The 20,417-nt window shown below is 36.2% G+C and overlaps 1 protein-coding gene across 1 annotated transcript; it reads left to right on the forward strand.

Moving 5' to 3' along the window:
* The first annotated feature begins 7,329 nt into the window (after positions 1 to 7,329).
* Positions 7,330 to 12,591, forward strand: LOC145594318 (uncharacterized). The gene is made up of 5 exons (XM_081650650.1): positions 7,330 to 8,547; positions 8,686 to 8,807; positions 9,743 to 11,056; positions 11,910 to 12,186; positions 12,580 to 12,591. Exons 1-5 carry the CDS (start codon positions 7,330 to 7,332, stop codon positions 12,589 to 12,591), a joined length of 2,943 nt encoding a protein of 980 aa, XP_081506776.1.
* Positions 12,592 to 20,417: the final 7,826 nt, after the last annotated feature.

Genomic DNA, 20,417 nt, shown 5'->3' on the forward strand with positions numbered 1-20,417 from the left:
GATAATAAATCTTATCCAAAATAATAACTAGATTTCAAAATACTTTTGGTGTCAAAATTCAAATATCATTTTTGCTCCAAAATTCAAATAGAAAAATAAATTTCTAAAATACCCTTTTTAGGAAATAATAATAAGAAGAAGAAAATACGTATCAAAATACAGGGTATTACACTTAAAATCATAAAACAAACATAAGCGATGAATTTAACCATATTTAACCCATTCTTCAGGGCCGGCCCTGAGGGTAGGCCTCGAGTGCCGTCGCCTAGGGCCCACGCCAAAAGGGGGCCCACAAATAACAAAAAATCAGCTTCAATACTTGTAGAAAGCTGCTCCGTACTTTTGTTTGTTTTAAAAAAAAAAACAGCTAGATTGAAAAAGATAATTATTGCCTCTTTTTAGCAATTAACATTAAATTAGAATATTAATTAGCAGTCAATTTTGGTAGAGATTACAATGCAACGATTCACTTCTTCTTTTAACTACCTGTTTCTATGAGAATCTGCTACAAAAATTTTATCTTTCCAAATACACCGTTTCAGATTTATTCCATTTCCAAATTTCAAGCCTTTTAATTTTGGCTAATTAATATTGTGGCATTGGTTAAAATATTAAATCAGGTACTCCGTAAATAACAACAAAAATAATTCATCTAGGGCCCATTATTTTTAATACTCTGTATTATGATTTTTTAGGAGGGAGAAATTAATTTTTACTATTATGCAAAGTCATTATTGTGTATAGAGACTTACTATTTAAATAATACTACGCGGTTCAATTTACTCGCAACAAAGGGGTATTATTTGTGAGACATAAAATATTCCTTTGTTGCGAGTAAATTGAACCAGAGGTAGTATAGGTTATTTTCATTTTGTTTATAATTAAATCGATTGCGTAAAAAAAAAAAATCTGTTTACGTAAGGGCCTTTTTTTACATTATGCCTAGGGCCCATAAATTTCTAGGAACGGGGCTGCCATTCTTCATATATTTAGTCAACTTTCGCGAATCACGAGCTAGTGAATTTAATTGATACAAGTTGATGATGAGTAATCGTTTGTACATTGTTACGTACAATGCATTACCTTAAAAAACAAATTTTACGTACAACGAACACATTACATTGGCCGAGTTCAACATATAGGAAGTTGTTACAGAAAGTTTCAACGTTGCATGCATGATGGCATGCATTATCTTTATTCACGTAAATACGTAATCCCTTATATTAGCATGCTCATGAACACATTCTTAAGATAATTTATGTACTCATTCAATTAAAACGTCTTAAAAAAGACTGAGTCTCAAATGTGAGAAACCTTTTTAATGTTTTTATTTTTATTTCTTAAATGTCAATGTTGTCACTTGTTGAAATTTTCTAATTTTTAACTGTTATAATCTTGAAGAACAAGTAATCCTTGATTTAGAATTGCTAGCTAGAAAAATTATAATTGTTAGAATTGCAACCATGAGATTCTAATGGCTGCGGATGTTCTTAAACATGATTAGAATGATTGGATAACTAGATATTATATTTAAACAGGATTCAACAAAGGGAATGGGAATCAACTGTCCCGATTGCCTTTGTTGTTGTTTGTTAAGCACTTTTTTTTTCATTCCCTTTACCCCCTCCATTACCCCAAATCCTTCAAACTTCATTACCCACCTCCTCTAGACTTTTCTATTCCCTTTCCTTAGCCACCCCTCCACCACCACACCCAAACTAGCCACCACCCTTATACCTTACCTCCACCGCCTAGTCGCACCTCCACGGATCCACCGACATGCGCTGTCCCTTCCCCGACCTTCGATGCCCCTTCCTCAACCTTCCATGACCTTCCCCGATTTCCACGACCTTCGCCGCCCCTTCCCCGACCATCGCCGCCCTGTCCTCGCCCATCGCCGCCCGCTGATAAATTCTCCCCCACCTCCTACCGCACCTCCCCCACCCCTCGTCGGTCTTCCTCACTATTGAAACCCACATGCGAAAACCTAAAAAAACCCATCTTCACTGTTAAACGGCCAATCGACCCTCCCCCACCATCGAAACCCTAGGCGCTAGGGTTTTGACGGTGGAGGAGGGCCGGCTGACGGGTTTCACAGGGAGTGAGTAGTGATATTCGAATCTAGGGTTTTCTGGGCTTAGGAGGTTTTCGGGGGAGGGATGACCTCCACTGGGTCGACGAGGGATGGGGGAGGGCTGGCGAAAGGCGGGGAACAGTGGAGGAGGTGCAGTGACTAGTTTGGTGGCTGAAAATTGTGGAAAGCTAATGACTTTGGTGGCTGTGTACGTGGTGGTGGGAGTAGTGGGATTGTTTCTCTTTGTTTTTAAAACAAACAACATGGCAAATTTTTGGTATTTTCATTCCATTCTTCTCCTTTCCCTTTGTTCATTTCATTCCGATTACCCGTGCGAACCAAACAACCCCTTAATTGCTTCAACCTTGTTAACATGAACAATTAACTTGTCAATCCATCACAAATTTTCTTTGGAAGGAGTCTAGGATTCATCTCAATGATCTCATAGTCTCATGTCCCATACTCTCTCTTCTATATGGACCTTTCAATAAGTCGTTTAGCTGTCATAGCCCATACTCTCAGAGGCCCAACTTGAAGTACTTTCAAATAATGAATATTCTATTTTGTTGGGCTTTTAGGATTGTATTGTATGATTTTTATCTGTCTTGATAGGTTTTAAACACATGTTTTTGCAAGTCCGTCATTTGATATGTCGATCAAGATGTAACACTTGGAATAAATAGAAAAGTCAAGTTGATGCGAGTATTCAAACACGGAATAAGTATGTTGTACTTAGGGATGACAATATTAAGTGGATATCCACGAACCCGCTCCACCCGCTATAAATAAATGGACGAAAACCCGAATTAAATGGATGAGAAGCGGGTGACGGATGAAGCGAGTGATGGATCGGATGTGGATGATACTTTTTTCACCCGCTAACCATCCACCCACCCGTTTAACATATATTATATTTTTTAATCTAAGAATTTTAATAATAAAATATGAAATGTGCAAGAAAATTACTTATATTTTTGTTGCAAATTAATTTTTCAAACAATATATTGTTATTGTTTCATTTTGTATTAATAAAAAAAAAATGATTGTCAAAATAACAGAAAAATAGAGTTTATGTGAGTTTTTTTCCACTTTAATACTCATCCATTAGTCATCCGCTCCAGCCGTTTCATCCGCGGATGATGGACGGACGGATATGGATGATGGGTGAAGCGGATGACGGATGGATGTGGATGGAGTGATTGGAATAATGGATGGATGCGGGTGAAGCTCCACCCGATCCGAATCCGATCCATTGCCATCCCGAGTTGTACTTAGTAACTTGCAAGATTAGACGGTAGATTAGAGGATGCACATGAAGGTATAAGATCAAATTAGGATCCTCCTCAAGCTTGAATTTGCAATATAACTCTCACTATTAATATAACACCAATATAATAGCATCGCATCCCCTCTTCATTTATGAGAGTCTATGGCCCTGTTCTTTTGAGTTGTGTTGAACTTATCTGAGATAAATTGAAATAAACTCAGATAAGTCCAAAAAAGGGTCTTAATTACTCCAATCTTATGTGTACATAGTTTTTTTGTTGTTAGAGATTTTCTTAAAGTTATTAGTTTGGCTAAGTCTATGGTTTGATTGGTTTATTGATTTGGATGACGTGTTTGATTTGTGTGAAACATAAAATATAAAACATTAATATGTGAATAAAGTAAAGAAAATGAACAAACACTTACACATCGCTCTTTTAACATGAGCTACTGTAGGGGGGGGGGTTAAAAAGGATATGATATTATACATTTTTCGGTGGTAAGTTAAAAATTTTCCTAATTTTTAGATATGCAACAATTCATATATAAACTTTGTATATGTCATCATGTGACAATTGGATTAAGACGAAATGAATACATCATTATTTTGAAAGTTTCTTATAAGTTTGTAGAAATACTTGTACAGTATTAATTTTTGAAACTTAGAAATTAAATCCAAATTAGCACAGGGAGATTTGCCAAATATAGAAGAAACCGATTCAAAACTCAACATCGTTTAATTAGTTGTTGCCGCCACATGCAAACACTAAATACACCATATATAAGGCTCATTGAAGTCAGTCTCAAAGGCACATGACAATGTCGTAGTTGGCTATGACTTTTTGGGGTGAATACGCAATACAATATGGCTTATTTTCAAAACAAGATATTGTAGGGACATTTCCTTATCATTTTACAAGAGTACAATGGTGGGAATTTATGGATTTAATTCTTCCAAAATTGCTTGTATTACAGATAACAAATGGGTCCAATGAAAGTATTCTCGGTCTTTTTTATTTATTTTTTTCTTTCTTTTATAATTTTGGTTAGGAAAAGGACCCTGATCAAAACTCAATCATCACAGGTTTTGGTACGGTCTAGTATTTACAGACCAGATGCTTTAGAGTGAAGATCACAACAATCATCGAACCTTGAACCACTTGTAAATATTCTCCAACATCTGACCATTGAGCTACCTACGGAGATTCCCAATAATAATGTTAGCTTATTTTTTATATTCTTAAATTGATATGAGGCCCTATTAACTTTTGGGCCATGTGCAGATGTGCAGTTGCCTACCCTGCACACCCTAAGGGCCGGGCCTATATAATATATATATAATCGTATTAAGTGAGCTAAGTCTTAATTGGTCGGATTTTTTGTCTCGCGCATCTTGCATTTTGATGTCTTAATTATGCTAGGAAGAATGAGTACGCATGCCAGTTAACATGGTAGCTCTCATTCATAAGTGCAATATGTCACTTTGACACAACATGCTTAAAGACCTAAATTTCAAGTGCAATAGACCAACCGTCACTTTGACACAACATGCTTAAAGACCTAAATTTCAAGTGCAATAGACCAATCGTAAGCATGTTACATGGGGGTACGGAGTATGTTGTTTCTGTTCAACCAATGAAACTTCATTAAAGTCAATAATTTTATGAATTTTGGTAATTAGAAACAATTATGATATAAAAATAGAAGAAATTTCAAAAACTTATACTCCGTATTATTACTAACTATTTCAATAGTTACTTGCATCTTTAGAGTTCAGCCAAGCCACCAACAACACTTAAACATTAAGAAGTATATTAACCTTAGACAATTTTTGTTTTAGATAATTAGATTTATATAAGTTTATTACTTCATATTATGTTATTATTCTTTTTTTATTTTATTAATAAGGTTCGATACATGGAGAAACTAGGTATGACTTCTTTCAAGATTCTGATTCAATATATCAAGTAAATTGCACAGTAAAACTTAATTATGTCCAAGGATCAAAATCGATCTTGATTATTTTATATGTTTGTTATAAGGAACTAGAGTATACTTATTAGTTAACTCCTAGTAATCATAAAATTTAATTTGATTAGCTCTAAGTAAATTGTATGTTATTGTTTTAGTATTATTACACTCTCTATTGCACATCACAATGATTAATCAATGAACAAGGAAATATCATATAACTAACACTAAAAGAAAAGTCTTTTTTTCTTTGAACAATTGCGAATATACGCTCCCTAAAATTATTTATTATTACTATCTATTGGTTGCTAAAAAGTGAAATGTTAACATTACTATGAAACGGAATAATGTTATGTACGTATATATCTTTTGATCACAAACTTTTAATAACATCCGGTTTACACTAAATTAGTGTAAATCGGGTTGGGCTGGGCTACTTCATCACCGAGAAAAACACCCACCACCGTCGCCACTCCCTTAGCTTCTCCCAAGAATCCGGCGTCCCCCCCTCGATTTCGACCTTGCTGACCACCCCCATCCCCCGATTCCGGCGCCGCTGACCTCCTTCATCCCCTGATTCGCGTCGAACTCCAACCCCTGTCCCGATTTCGCATCGAACTCAATGTCGGATTGGGTGGGTTTTCGAATAGTCTTGAGGTTGGTTTGGGTTAATGGGGTTTTAGGTTGGCCGGGGTGGGTGGGATTCTGATCTGAAAATTGAATTTTCAACAATGGTTAGGTGTCGTTGGTATTAAATTAAATTGAAAGTTGACCAATATTTGCATACTTTATTCATCATTCAACATTATTACTCTACCCAGCAAGTAAAAAAAAAAGGAGGAGCTCCTTATTCAAACCCCAATTTCAGAAACAAGCTAAGCTAATTGTTCGTTAAGCATACGACATCAATCAAGCATACATTTGCATGCATTTTGTGTTTATTTTTTGATTTTGATACTCTGTTTTTGTAAATAAAAAGGTCACTCTTGTGAAAAAAAGGGTAACTTTTGTGAAAAAAAAGGTCACTTTTGTGAAAAAAAAGGGTAACTTTTGTGAAGATTTAGGTCACTTTTGTAAAAAAAAAAAGGGTCACTTTTGTGAAAAAAAGGGTAACTTTTGTGAAAAAAAAGGTCACTTTTATAAAAATATGGGTCACTTTTGTAAAAAAAAAGATCACTTTTATAAGAAAAAAGGGTCACTTTTCGTAAAATATTCGATGTACAATAAAATTATTGTAAACCGGGTGCATGCAAAAGGTTTTGATCTTTTGATAGGCCCAAAAGTAACGTCTTAGAAATTTTCGAACATGTTACCAACGAACACATGCTATGGCCATATAATGATTTATTTGGCCTTAAGAAAATATAGCAACGTTGGTCAATTTCACACAAAGAAAAATGCCAAAGACTAAACGAGAAAACAAAATATGCGTACATTTTTTTGGCCTTTACCCTCAATGCGAGGATCAAATTATTTAGCGTGCCCCACCCAATTTATTGCCAAAGAAAATTTTGTTCTTATAAAACACAAATCAACTTTGATAAGCTGATCATACAATTGGGCTTTAAATGATTATACCAACTTTGTAAACTAGTCGAATTTTGATAGATATTTAATGGGTTAATTATACAAACTTCACATCGGATTAAACTACATAACATTCGAATAAGACTTGTATGTTTATCCCCATCACTCTTCTTCTTTGCAACAATTGGATTACAACTCATTTCATCATGTGCGTTACAATTTGACACTCTATTAGGAAAGATATGATAGAATCTCTAATTAATTATCTTATGGTAGTTATTATCTTATCTTAGGAAAGTATTGCTAGTTTCCTAGTTTGATAGAGTTTGATATTATTTGGTATTATCTTCCTTGTAGCCCAAGGAGTCCTCTTGTATAAATATTTGATCATAATCAATGAGAAAGGCAAGTGATTGAGTATCAATCTTAACATGGTATCGGAGCAAGGTTACTTCTCACAATTTTTTTTTTTTTTTTAACAACCATACACAATGTCTGGCGATAATGGCACACCGCCACCACCGCCACCAAAAATAGAACCTAACTCCCCGTATTACCTAGGACCTCAAGATCGTCCGGGTGACTTTATTACCTCTCAACGTCTTAAATTAAACAATTTTAATGATTGGTCTCATGCAATTTATATAGCTCTATCTTCCAGACGCAAATTTGGCTTCCTAGATGGTACTATCACGAACTTTGCCCCTCCTTGCACCAAGGATGATTGGGTAACAATACATTGCATGCTTGTTTCTTGGCTTATGAACACAATTGATCCGGAGGTGCGGTCCATGCTATCAAACTATGACAATGCGAAGAAGCTCTGGGATGACTTACATGAACGTTTTGGTCTCGTTAATGGACCTCGAATTCAGCAATTAAAATCCGAAATTAATCGGTGTGAACAAACAAAATCTATGCCTGTCGCTGTATACTTTAGCAAGCTTTCGGTGCTTTGGGACGAATTAGATAAGCTTGAGCCTTTGATCGGTTGCAAGTGTGGCAAGTGTACATGTAATATTGGAAGGCAACACGCACAACGTCGTGAAGGGGATCGCCTCCAGCAGTTCTTACTTGGGCTCTACTCTGATTATTATGCCGCTCTTCGCTCTACTCTTTTATCCCAAGAACCCCTGCCCTCTTTGAACCGTGCTTTTCAGACTATTGCTCAAGAAGAACGAGTCCGTGGCATCGCAAACATTAAAGACGAGACTCCGGAGGTAGCAGGCTTTGCGGTTCGACTGGACAATAACCCAAGACCACAGCTGTTGCGTGCTGAAAGGGCAGCGTTGGTCTGCACTCATTGTCACAAAAAAGGCCACGATTCAACCACTTGCTTCGATAAGCACGGGGTTCCCTCGTGGTATGTGGAGAAATATGGCTTGAAGGATGACACTCGAGCAGCAAGCCGTGGCAGAGGTGCACCTGTCAAAGCTAACCCAACCCCACCTAATGCTGCACCCTCTCAAACTTCCTCGGCTTCTACCTCAATGCCGCATCTTACCCCCGAGCAATGGCAAACTGTGATGGCCGTTATGGGTAATGCACAAACACCATCTCATCGAGTGAATGGTAAGTGGATTATTGACACCGGTTGCTCTCATCATGTGACCGGTGATTTCTCTTGTTTGACGGACGTTCATGATGTCCCTTCTTGTAATGTTGGTCTTCCGGATGGCTCGAATGTGATTGCTATGAAAGAAGGCATTGTAAAAATAACGGAAAAAATAATTCTTCCCAATGTGCTTTATGTTCCTAAATTAAATTGTAACTTGATTTCGGTTTCACAATTGTGCTCTACTAATAATTGTGAAGTCATAACTAACTCTACATTGTGCACTATACAGGACCAACGCACGAGGGAGGTGATTGGAACGGGTGATCTCAAGGATGGACTATACTATCTTCGAGAAGAGGCATCAATTGCGGCAATTTCGGTTGAAGATACCTTGAAACTTTGGCATAAACGGTTGGGACACCCTTCCGAAAAAGTTGTAAAGCTACTCCCTTTTCTTAGCAATTCTAGTGGTCATTTAAATAAAAATTGTGAAGTGTGTCATCGTTCTAAACACACTAGAGACAAATTTCCTTTAAGTGATAATAAAGCTTCCCGTATTTTTAAAATAGTACATTGTGATCTTTGGGGCCCTTATGTTGAACCCTCATCTTGTGGTGCTCATTATTTTTTAACCTTGGTCGATGATTATTCTCGTGCCGTATGGATATATCTTTTGATTGATAAAAAGGAAGTCTTTAAGATTTTTATGTCTTTTATTGCTATGATTGATAGGCAATTTTCACAAAAAATAAAAATAGTTCGGAGTGATAATGGTACCGAATTTTTTTGCTTGAAAAATTATTTCCTTACCCAGGGTATATTATTTCAAACTTCATGTGTAGGCACCCCTCAACAAAATGGGAGGGTTGAGAGAAAACATCAACATATTCTCAATGTTGCCTGAGCCCTTAGATTTCAGGGGGGGTTACCAATTTATTTTTGGGGGGAGTGTGCCCTTGCGGTTGCTCACATAATTAATCGTACACCTTCGATCCTTCTAGAAAATAAAACACCTTATGAGATGTTGTTTGGTACCCCACCTTTATTTAGTGAATTGAGAGTGTTTGGTTCTTTGTGTTTTGCTCACAATCAAAGGGCAAAAGGGGATAAATTTGCAAGCCGAAGCCGAAAATGTATCTTTGTGGGATACCCCTTTGGGAAGAAGGGATGGTATTTGTTTGACTTGGATAAAAAGGAATTTTTTGTTTCTCGTGATGTGCGTTTTTTTAAGGATGTGTTCCCTTATTTGGATGCCGAAAGTACTAATATTGATCTAGACACTAGTGGTATGAATGCTACAATTAATATGGGAGACAACTTGGATTTTTTCCAAGTATGCACGACAGTGAGGAGGGGCAGCCAATGCCGCAGCCTCTCGTGCCTGCCACCCCTCCACCACTGTCACCGACGGCTGCTCCGCTACCTAGCCCAGCCGCGGCATCTCACGGGACCCCTGACACCCCTGACACGTCAGCAGCAGAGGACCCCACGGCACCCACTTTGATGGGGCGTGGGTATCTACCAAAATTCCCAAATCCTAAGTATCGGGAATTTGTTACTCATACTCATGTTGCAAGAAATAGTCCATCCGAAGCATCACTCAATCCGATTGCTACTCCTCCCTCAGGTATGCCGTATCCTATAGCACATTATGTTAGTTGTGATAAGTTTTCTGCAAAACACCAAAATTTTGTTGCAGCTATTACAGGTGGGAAAGAACCACGATCATTCAAAGAAGCAATGCAAGATCATGGTTGGCAAGTGGCCATGAAAGAAGAGATGAGTGCCTTGGAAGCCAATGGCACGTGGACTTTGGAGAAGCTTCCTCCCGGTAAAAAGGCCCTTGGAAGTCAATGGTTGTATAAAATTAAATACAACTCGGATGGTAGTATTGAACGATTGAAAGCAAGACTAGTTGTCTTTGGCAATCATCAAACTGAAGGCATTGATTATGATGAGACTTTTGCCCCGGTGGTCAAGATGACCACGGTTCGTGCTTTCCTTGCTATTGCCGCTTCGAAGAATTGGGAGTTGCATCAAATGGATGTTCACAATGCATTTTTGCATGGTGATTTAAATGAGGAAGTATACATGAAACTTCCCCCGGGTTTTACCACTGATGAGCCGGGTCTTGTTTGTCGCCTTCGAAAGTCTTTATATGGTCTCAAACAAGCTCCTAGATGTTGGTTTGCCAAGTTGACTACGGCCTTGAAAAAATATAGTTTTATACAGTCATATTCGGATTATTCTTTGTTCACTTACACAAAGGGTTCGATTCAACTCAATGTGCTTGTGTATGTGTATGACTTAATTGTTGCAGGGAACAATTCTACAGCTTTGAAATTGTTCAAAAATTACTTGAATACTTGCTTTCATATGAAGGACTTGGGTGTTCTAAAATATTTTCTTGGCATTGAGGTTGCAAGAAGTAGTACCGGTTTGTTCTTGTGTCAGCGCAAATATGCTCTAGATATTATCTCAGAAACAGGTCTCATAGGGTCAAAACCGGCTATGACTCCTATGGAACAAAATCATCACTTGGGGCGTACTACTACTCCGATTTTACATGATCCGGAGCCTTATCGAAGGCTTGTTGGGCGGCTTGTTTACCTTGCTGTTACTCGGCCCGATTTAACTTATTGTGTGCACGTTCTCTCGCAGTTCTTGAAAGCTCCCCAAGAGGCCCACTGGGACGCTGCATTTAGGCCTGTACAAAACTATCTGAGAATCCGAAAATCCAAAAATCCGATCCGCAACCGATCCGAATTTTAGGATATCCGATCCGAGTTTTCATTTCGGATCGGATATCCGATCCGAAAAATCGGATATCGGATACAATTTCGGATATTGATTTCTAAATTTTCGGATATCCGATATCCGAAAAATATCGGATATCGGATATCGGATATCGGATATCCGAACTGATATCCGATATTTTACAAGGTAAATATTATTGAAATTAAATATATTTTTATTTTAAAAAAATAAATATTATTAAAAAAAACTTAATAATCACTTAATCAGTACTCAGTAGAGTCAATACTTCAGTAGACAATACTCACAATAGACAACCTATTCACTATTTCACTTGTTCACTTTCTCTCACTAAAAACCCTAAATTCTTCCCTTTCCCTCTCTACGCTCAGCCGCTCTAGGCCTCAAGCTGCCACGGCGCCACCCCACCCCACTGCCACGGCGCCACCCCACCCCACCACCACGCTCCAGATCTCCTTCATTCCACTCGCCCAGATCTCCTTCTACTCGTATTTGCTCGGCCTCAAACAAGGTATGTAGTTCAAATTCATTGTTTTGATGTTTTTGGTGGTTTTCCTGTCAATTTTATTTTAATATGTGTTGTGAATTTCGTTTTTTTATCTAAATTTTGTTCTATTTGTTGGGAAAATTGGTTGTTTGTTAGATTTTCGATCTACTAGTATTTGTTTGGAATATCGATTTTTATCTTACTTTTTTCTATTTAGTTGTGTTACTTTTTTGTCAAATTATTGTTTGTAGTTTTCTGCTAGTTTATTTGTCATCTTACTCATCTAGTTTTCTAGCTATTTGTGACTTGTTAGAGATGATGACTGCAAAATCTCCCACCGATAGGATGTTTGGGGAAGATTTAGACCTTCATAAGTACGCAAAATCAGCATTATTGACAGACCAGCTGTCCAAGATAATCGATCCACGACTTCTAGATGATAGAATTGGTGCAAGAAATGGGAATCAAGATGATAATTTGGCAGCTAGTATTGACTGTTACATCAAGTGCATTAAATCTAGCATTAAGGTTGGATTAAAATGTTCGGTCGAGTCACCTCTATATCGAATAAGAATCAAAGATGCAATCAATGAACTACAAGGAACAAAGGATAAATTACTAAAGATTTACGCATCATCAACAGATATATATATTGAATAGTATCAGATGCTATATTTATAGACAGTTAAGCATGCTATTAAGTTTTGTGTTAATTTTGTTGAATTTTTATTGCTTATTTTCTGAATTTCGTGCTTATTTTTTGTTGCTTATTTTCTGAATTTCTTGCTTCTTTGTTAATTTTTGTTCAAATTCTTATTTTCTGTTACTGCTTTAGTGCTATACTCAACATAATTATGTGAGTTTAAGTTTTTGTTGGAGAATTCAGATTCTTATATTGTAATTGTATATGAATAATTGTAGGTAAATGGATGAAACCGTTGATATGACGAGTGAGAGTGCCACTCCTTTGAATGAGGAAGGTACACAAATTCCAGAAAATCCAACTCCACAATCTGAACCAGAAGTTCAAGATGTTCCTAATTCAAATAAAAGACCAAACGAAGAAGATGCTCCAAGTAAAGGTAAAAAAAAAACGATCTTGGCTTTGGGAACATTTTGAGAAATTCAATAAAAATGGGGTTGAAAGATCAAAACGCTTGTATTGTAAAATTGATGTTTCTGGTAGCTCTAGACTTGGCACAACTCCTATGAAAAATCACCTTCAAATTTGTAAAGAATACCCCCCTAACATTGATAAGTCACAAAGACGTCTTTCTTTACAAAGTGAACAAACTACCAGAGATGATAGTGTTGGTGAAAATGTGGTGGGGGAAAAGAAAGGAAAGTTAGAGTTGTGGAAGTTTAAGCAAGATGATGGTCGTAAAGCTTTTGCAAGAATGATAATAATGGATGAATTGCCATTTAGGTTTTCCGAGCGTGAGGGTTTTCGTTACTTTATGTCGGTTGTCCAACCAAACTTTCTCATTCCCTCTCGTATTACTGTGGCTAGGGATTGTAATCGTGTCTATGTAGATGAAAAGAAAAATCTAAAAAAATTTTTTAGTAAGTGTTCTTCACGTATTTGTCTCACCACTGACACATGGACATCTTGTCAAAATTTGAGTTATATGTGTTTAACAGCCCACTTCATTGATCAGAATTGGAAATTACATAAAAAAATTTTGAACTTTTGTCCAATTAGTGGTCACTCTGGAGAAGTTATTGGTAAAGAAGTTGAGAAAAGATTGCTTGAGTGGGGCATTACTAGAGTCTTAACCATAACAGTAGATAATGCAAGCTCAAATGATGTAGGACTTCAATATTTAAAAAGGAGGTTTCAAAGGTGGAAAGATGGTACTGTTTTGAATGGTAGGTTTGTGCATATGCGTTGTGCAGCTCATATTCTCAATCTTACTGTGAAGGAGGGTTTGAAAGAAACAGATAACTCAATAAAAAGAATTCGTAATGGTGTGAGGTTTGTAAGATCCTCTCCGGCAAGAATGCAAAAATTTAAAAATTGTGTAAATCAAGAGCAAATCGAGTCAAAACGTCAACTTTGTCTAGATGTTGATACTAGATGGAACACCACTTACTTGATGTTAGATTATGCCTTGATTTATCGTAAAGCATTTGATTTGCTTGAAACTTGTGATGGTGGTAAATTTAGAACTGAGTTGTCTAAGACTTGTGGTGTTCCCGAAGATGAAGATTGGGACCGTGTTGCTTCTTTGATACCTTTTCTTAAAAAATTTTATGATGCCACTCTTAGACTTTTTGGTTCTTTATTTGTTACCTCTAATATGTACTTGCAAGAGCTTGTGACAATCAATAGAATGATTAAGAGAAGGTGTGATTCTCATGATCATAATGAGAAAATGATGGCTTATGGGATGAAGGCAAAGCATGATAAGTATTGGGAAAATATAGATAATATCAATTTGATGTTGTATATTGCTGTTGTGCTTGATGCTAGGCGTAAGTTGGATTATGTTAAGTGGGCAATTGATGATCAATATGATTCGGATAAAGCTAGGGAGTTGTATGGTAGGATTAAGGAGACTTTGACTTCTTTATATGAGCATTATGCCACACAACAATCTGAAAATCAGTCCACCACTTCTGAGTTAGATGATTTGTCTTCACAAGATTTGGAAAACTATGATGAGCATGATATGGCAGTTTATGAATTTGAGAGAGATGTTGGTGCACAAAGTGTTGTTCAAAAGAAGAGTGATTTAGACAAGTACTTAGAAGATGAAAGAGAACCACATGTCATTGGAAAGAATTTTAATGCATTAGAGTGGTGGAAAAAACGTGAGGAAAGCTATCCCGTAGTCTCTCTTATGGCTAGAGATGTATTAGCCATTCCCGTGTCCACCGTAGCTTCGGAGTCCGCATTTAGCACCGGTGGTCGCGTGCTTGATCCATTTCGTAGTTCTCTCTCACCAACAATGGTAGAAGCTTTAATTTGTGCACAAGATTGGTTGCGAATGACAAATGAACCACTTGTGGTGGAAGAGCGTATTGAAGATCTTGAGAAGATTGAAGAAGGTAATATATTTTTTCTTTGTATGATTTCAAGTATAATTTATTTTCTTTATTTTAGCCTTGAGTTAAATGATAACTATTAACTTTTTTTTTTTTTTTGGTATAGAACTGTCCACTTTGGTTGAGCAGGTTTCGGTTGTTGATGACTACATTTGAGGCATGCATTTGAGGAGTATTATTGCTACTGTTTTTTTTTTTTTTTTTGCTACTGTTTTTATTATTTAGTAAAATGTAATATTGAGACTTTGGTAAACTTTGTAATATTGAGACTTTACTAAGCTTTGTATTTTTTATTTGAGGAGTTGGATTTGTAATGCACTAAGATTGCTAGTATGCTACGTACTGCAGTTCTGCTTGTGTTTGTGGAGTATTTAATGGTTTTTTTTAATTAATTTAATTTGCAAAAAAGACTACTACAATTATTGTATAGGTTTTTCAAAAAAAAAAAAAAAAAAGTATAGGATTAACAAGTACAGCCGTACAGGATTACAAGAATACAACCATAAAATTTTGAGTTTTCATTAAACATTGGATAATGGATATCCGAAATATCCGATCCGAATGATTTCGGATATCGGATATTGGATATCCGAAATTTTCGGATCGGATTCGGATTTCAATTTCTGACATCCGATGAATCGGATATCCGATCCGAAATCACATTTCGGATCGGATATCCGATCCGTGAACAGGCCTAGCTGCATTACATGTGGTACGCTACCTTAAAGCTACTCCGGGTCAAGGCATACTGCTGAAAACAGATGGTGATCTCACCCTCGAGGGGTGGTGCGATGCGGACTGGGCAGCTTGTCCCCTCACGCGCCGGTCCGTTTCGGGTTGGTTGGTCTTTTTGGGCCACTCACCGATTTCTTGGAAGTGCAAGAAACAGCCCACGGTGGCCACTTCGTCTGGTGAGTCCGAATATCGTTCCATGTGTGCTATAACAATGGAAATGAAATGGTTGAAGGGTCTACTTTTAAGTCTTGGGGGTCAACATCCTAAAGCTATTCCGATATTTTGTGATAGTCAAGCCGCGATCCATATAGCTCAAAACCCGGTGTTCCATGAACGAACAAAACACATTGAAGTTGATTGTCATTTTGTTCGAGATGCAATTCAAGAAGGTCTAATTACTCCAATTCATGTACGTACCAATGAGCAACTTGCGGATGTTTTTACGAAGGCCTTGGGTAAACAACAATTTGATTATCTCCTTAGCAAGTTGGGCATCTTTGACCCAAGTGCTCCAACTTGAGGGGGGGTATTAGGAAAGATATGATAGAATCTCTAATTAGTTATCTTATGGTAGTTATTATCTTATCTTAGGAAAGTATTGCTAGTTTCCTAGTTTGATAGAGTTTGATATTATTTGGTATTATCTTCCTTGTAGCCCAAGGAGTCCTCTTGTATAAATATTTGATCATAATCAATGAGAAAGGCAAGTGATTGAGTATCAATCTTAACACACTCCCTTCACATCATCACATATATACCCATCTTTTATAACTTACTAGGTTAGTATTAATATAATAAACGTATTTAAACAAAAAAAAATTGGCTAAAGTTGTACGCCACATACTATAAACATAGTTTTGAAATCATATACATAATTTACCACAACGATAATGTTTGATGCGGAGTACAACTTAAATCAATAGTTAGGAAGTAAAGAATAGAAGAAAAACAAGTCATTGATTTTGACATATAAATTTGGAAATTTTAGATTTTAACATAACACAAAAACCCGAAATTGGTTTTTAACACCCTCATAAAAAAAAATTAAAAAAAAAATAATTATCTTAACACCAGACAAAATTCCAAAATATGGATTTTACCACCACTTAATTGATTCTGTTTAGGAATCCGTTAAGTGGGCCATAAAGCCACGTGTAAAGATGAAAATAATCAAGTGACAATATTGACAAAATTTATTTCTATTTCAAATAAATAAACAAATGAAGATAAGTTACAAACTTAATAAAAGAAAATAATCAAGTGTACAATAAATATTGTACATCTTGCTGTAAAGTGTGTCCTAAAATGATCTAAAGATACCTCAATATGTATGAAACAAAGTTACAATGGTTAAAAAAGAAAAGTAGAGAAGATTTGACTGATATGTTTCACTTGTTGGCTGATATGTTTTTTGTGTTGGTTGATATATTTCTTTTGTTAGCTGATACACTTATTTTTTTTTAATGTTTAATATGTTTCTTTTATTGGCTGCTATCAGACATCAGCTGACTAATAACTTTGTTTAAATTAGTTGCGAATTGGCTGATATGCATATTTTTAATTATTGGCTTATATGTTTTATTTTGTTAGCTTACCTATTGCTTTTGTTTGCTGATTTCATCATTTTGTTGGCTAATATATATGCTATATTTGTTGGCTGATATGTTCCTTAACTGTGCCGACGGATACGTTTTTATGAATGTCTAATATGTCCCTAATGTTGACTGATATTAAACATCAATTGGCTGATATGTTCATTTTAATGGCTGATATGCGTCATTTGTGACCATCGTGTCTCACTTCCCCCTCATTTCTTCCTCGACAGTCCGTCCACCCCTCGCCATGACGTTTTTGTCGTTGCCGTTCAAGGCTACACCAGGTCGCCGCCCACAAATCCTCACGCCACCACCGATCCCACCGTCTACAAAATCTCACGCCACCGTCCACAAATCCTCATGCCACCACCGGTCCCCCCAACCATCGAACCCACCAACCACCGCATCATCAGCCCCAAATTGCACCGCATCATCCACCACCACACCGCAAATCCTCACGCCACCACCGAACCCAACAACCACCGTCACAACTCACAACATCCACCATTCTCATCGCACCGCCAATCGAACCCCTTGTCTTTCCTCGCTCAAGCCGATGTCGCGCCCAGCCACCACCACCTCTACCATAAGCCTAAATCGCACCACACCACACCACATCTACCTTAAGCTGACGTCACCGCTACGCCATTAGCACCCCCAATTGTAATTTTTTTTTTCCGATTTACAGGGTAGGTGATTATTTCCGATGTCGTTGCCGCATGAACTATTGGGTGCGGCAAGCCGCACCCAATAGTTTGTGAAAAAGTAATGTATGCTTTATTGATATGTATATTACCCTCAGTAAATGATTAGTAGAATCAAATTTCAATGAGTTAAAGTAAATATATCACCCTTATAAAACCTATTCCATTGTATATCTACTTGTAAATCATATATACCAGGCTTAAAGTTACCCCAAAGACAGTTAAAAGTTGTCCCAAATAGTTGAAAATTACCCTAATTTAAAATTGTTCGATGTACACTGATTTTATTGTAAATCGAGTGTATATAGTTTTTGAAAAATCAATTATGAAACTATGTGCCAAAAAATGAAATAATAATCCGAGATAAAAAAAGTACTTTGAACTAGAGGTGTCAACTCGGGTACTTGGGTCAACTTCGTTGAGGTTAGGTTGGGTCGAGTCTATTTCAAAGTTAATTGTGTCATACTGTATTGTTAAATTATTGTGCTCATGAGTCAAATCAGATCAGATTAGTCGGGACAGTTTTTGACACCTCTACTTACCAGTAACTTGAAACTTGTTACTCCGATCCAAAAAGTTGGAATAATAGATGAAGTAAGGCAAAAAAAAATCAATTTTCCAGCACTTGACAGCCTATATATACGCTTGTAACATATTTCGAAATAAAAACTTACATCAAATGGCTATAGAATTACACTTTATAATTTACAGATTGGCAAATTTTATTTGCGTGGCAAAGATTAATTGGTTTATACTTTATATTATACTTTATCCTAAAGAAAAAAAAGGACAAGAAAAACTACAAGTCTACGAAGAAGAATACCACAAGAAGTTCACATGGGTTGCATTAATTGATATTTCATGTAGATTCTCAGTAAATTCTTATGATCAATTTCAACAGCTTTTGACATTAATAATAAAACAATAGTAATGGTATCATGATAAAGATAACCAAAGACAACCCTCTTTAATTTTGTTACCAAACTTATCGTGTGATTCACTTTGTTTTGTTGCATTACTTTTACTCTGTGAACTTCACCTATTTTTGAGCGCCCCTTCTAAGAAAATAAAAGGTATGTTTGAATTATTATGTAGATAAATACTTTTAATAAAGTTAGATAATTGCTAAAGAGTATGTAAGTCAACGGCAACAAAGTACTTATCATGCAATATTTCAACCGGTGTACTTGACATCCAGATATATACTTCTTTCTTTCTTTTTTTTTTTTTTCTACTCGTAACATATTTATTTGCATGCTATGTAATCGAAGAATGAAAAAAAGCTAATAGATACGTCGTATGTATTTATTAAAAATTACTTACTAATTGCCAAGGAGGAGAGTTCAATTCACTTATAAGCCCAATGGATTTGAGGTTTCATATTATAATTAATATAATTAATGATAGTAGGAGTAACTTATTTAAGGGTCTGTTCACTGCAGCTTAATTTCTAGTCAGTTCAGTTCAGTTCAGCTCCAATCAGTTCAGTTCAGCTCAGTTCAGCTCCAATCAGTTCAGTTCACTTCAGCTCCAATTAGTTCAATTTAGTTCAGTTCAGCTCCTAATTTCCTTCTCTCATAAAATATTCATTTAAGCTCTATTCAATTCAGTGCATCTCCAATCAGTTCAATTCAGTTCAGTTCAGCTCCAATCAATTCAGTTTACAATTCAGCTCATTTCAGTAAATATGAACAGACCCTAACTTATAAGATGATATTTTTTTATTTTTTTCTCCAATGTAAAACAGTTCACCTGTGGATCGGACAACAAAGAAATTTCGTCAAAAATCAATGGCTTAGAATGTTTACTGTATAAGATTTGAAGAGTGGACTTTTGGTACACTCTCATGAGTCATGACTAGTAACTTTTAAGCTATCATATTTGCACCTTTTTTTTTTTTTTTTGTTTGAACAAATCATACTTACACTTGAATTTAAATATAAAGACATTTAAATGTAGAAAAGAAAAAAGAAAAAAGAAAAAAAAATTCCTTATGTTGTGATTATAGTTTTTGCCCTTTGCACGTGTATAACTAAGCTTGTGCACGAAAAAAGACATTCTTTCTTATTTCTTCCTACTTTTAGTCTGCAAGCATGCATGAGAGACAATACCATTGCTTTGTTAAGCTAAGGGATAAAAGAAGTGCACGAGAATTCCACTTATTTGTCAATGAGTGCCCATGATATTGGGAATTTTACCATCCAATCATTTTAGAACGAACCAATTTGTGTAAATGATTGCATAGTCTTACAAACTAACATGATCTAAGATATTGCATATATGGTTTTTGAACGTGCTTTGCTCTAAGTTTATTTTGTGAACTTGGTGATTTTCCCATGAATGATGAATGTGGTTAATTAATTATTAGTTGGTATTTTGTTTGAGGTGTTACATGCTCAATTGATGATTTGAATATTTGATGGTGCTACATACGTAATCAATACCCCGACAAATCATTAGCAATAGCCTTCTAAAACTATATAATAGTTGCCTTCTCGTTGTATTAGTAGCATTCTCATTGGTTGTTTCAATAAAAGTAGCATTCTCATTGGTTATCAATAATAACCTCATTTATGTATGATCAAGTCCACCGGTAAACCCTAATTACTGGTAATTCCGGACCATCATTTATGCATGGTTAATTAGTAACTCATATATATATGTGCTACGTCGATAG

This window comes from Chenopodium album, chromosome 19, assembly GCF_948465745.1.
Source record: "Chenopodium album chromosome 19, dcCheAlbu1.1, whole genome shotgun sequence".
Classification (NCBI taxonomy): domain Eukaryota; kingdom Viridiplantae; phylum Streptophyta; class Magnoliopsida; order Caryophyllales; family Amaranthaceae; genus Chenopodium; species Chenopodium album.

What these genes read in the sequence shown, in the direction of transcription:
- LOC145594318 (XM_081650650.1), top strand. Translation starts at nt 7,330, where the DNA reads ATGTCTGGCGATAATGGCACACCGCCACCACCGCCACCAAAAATAGAA. An exon ending in TTGCTATGAAAGAAGGCATT is followed by an intron (nt 8,548 to 8,685) that starts GTAAAAATAACG and finishes TGCACTATACAG; the next exon opens with GACCAACGCACGAGGGAGGT. An exon ending in TTGAAACTTTGGCATAAACG is followed by an intron (nt 8,808 to 9,742) that starts GTTGGGACACCC and finishes TATGCACGACAG; the next exon opens with TGAGGAGGGGCAGCCAATGC.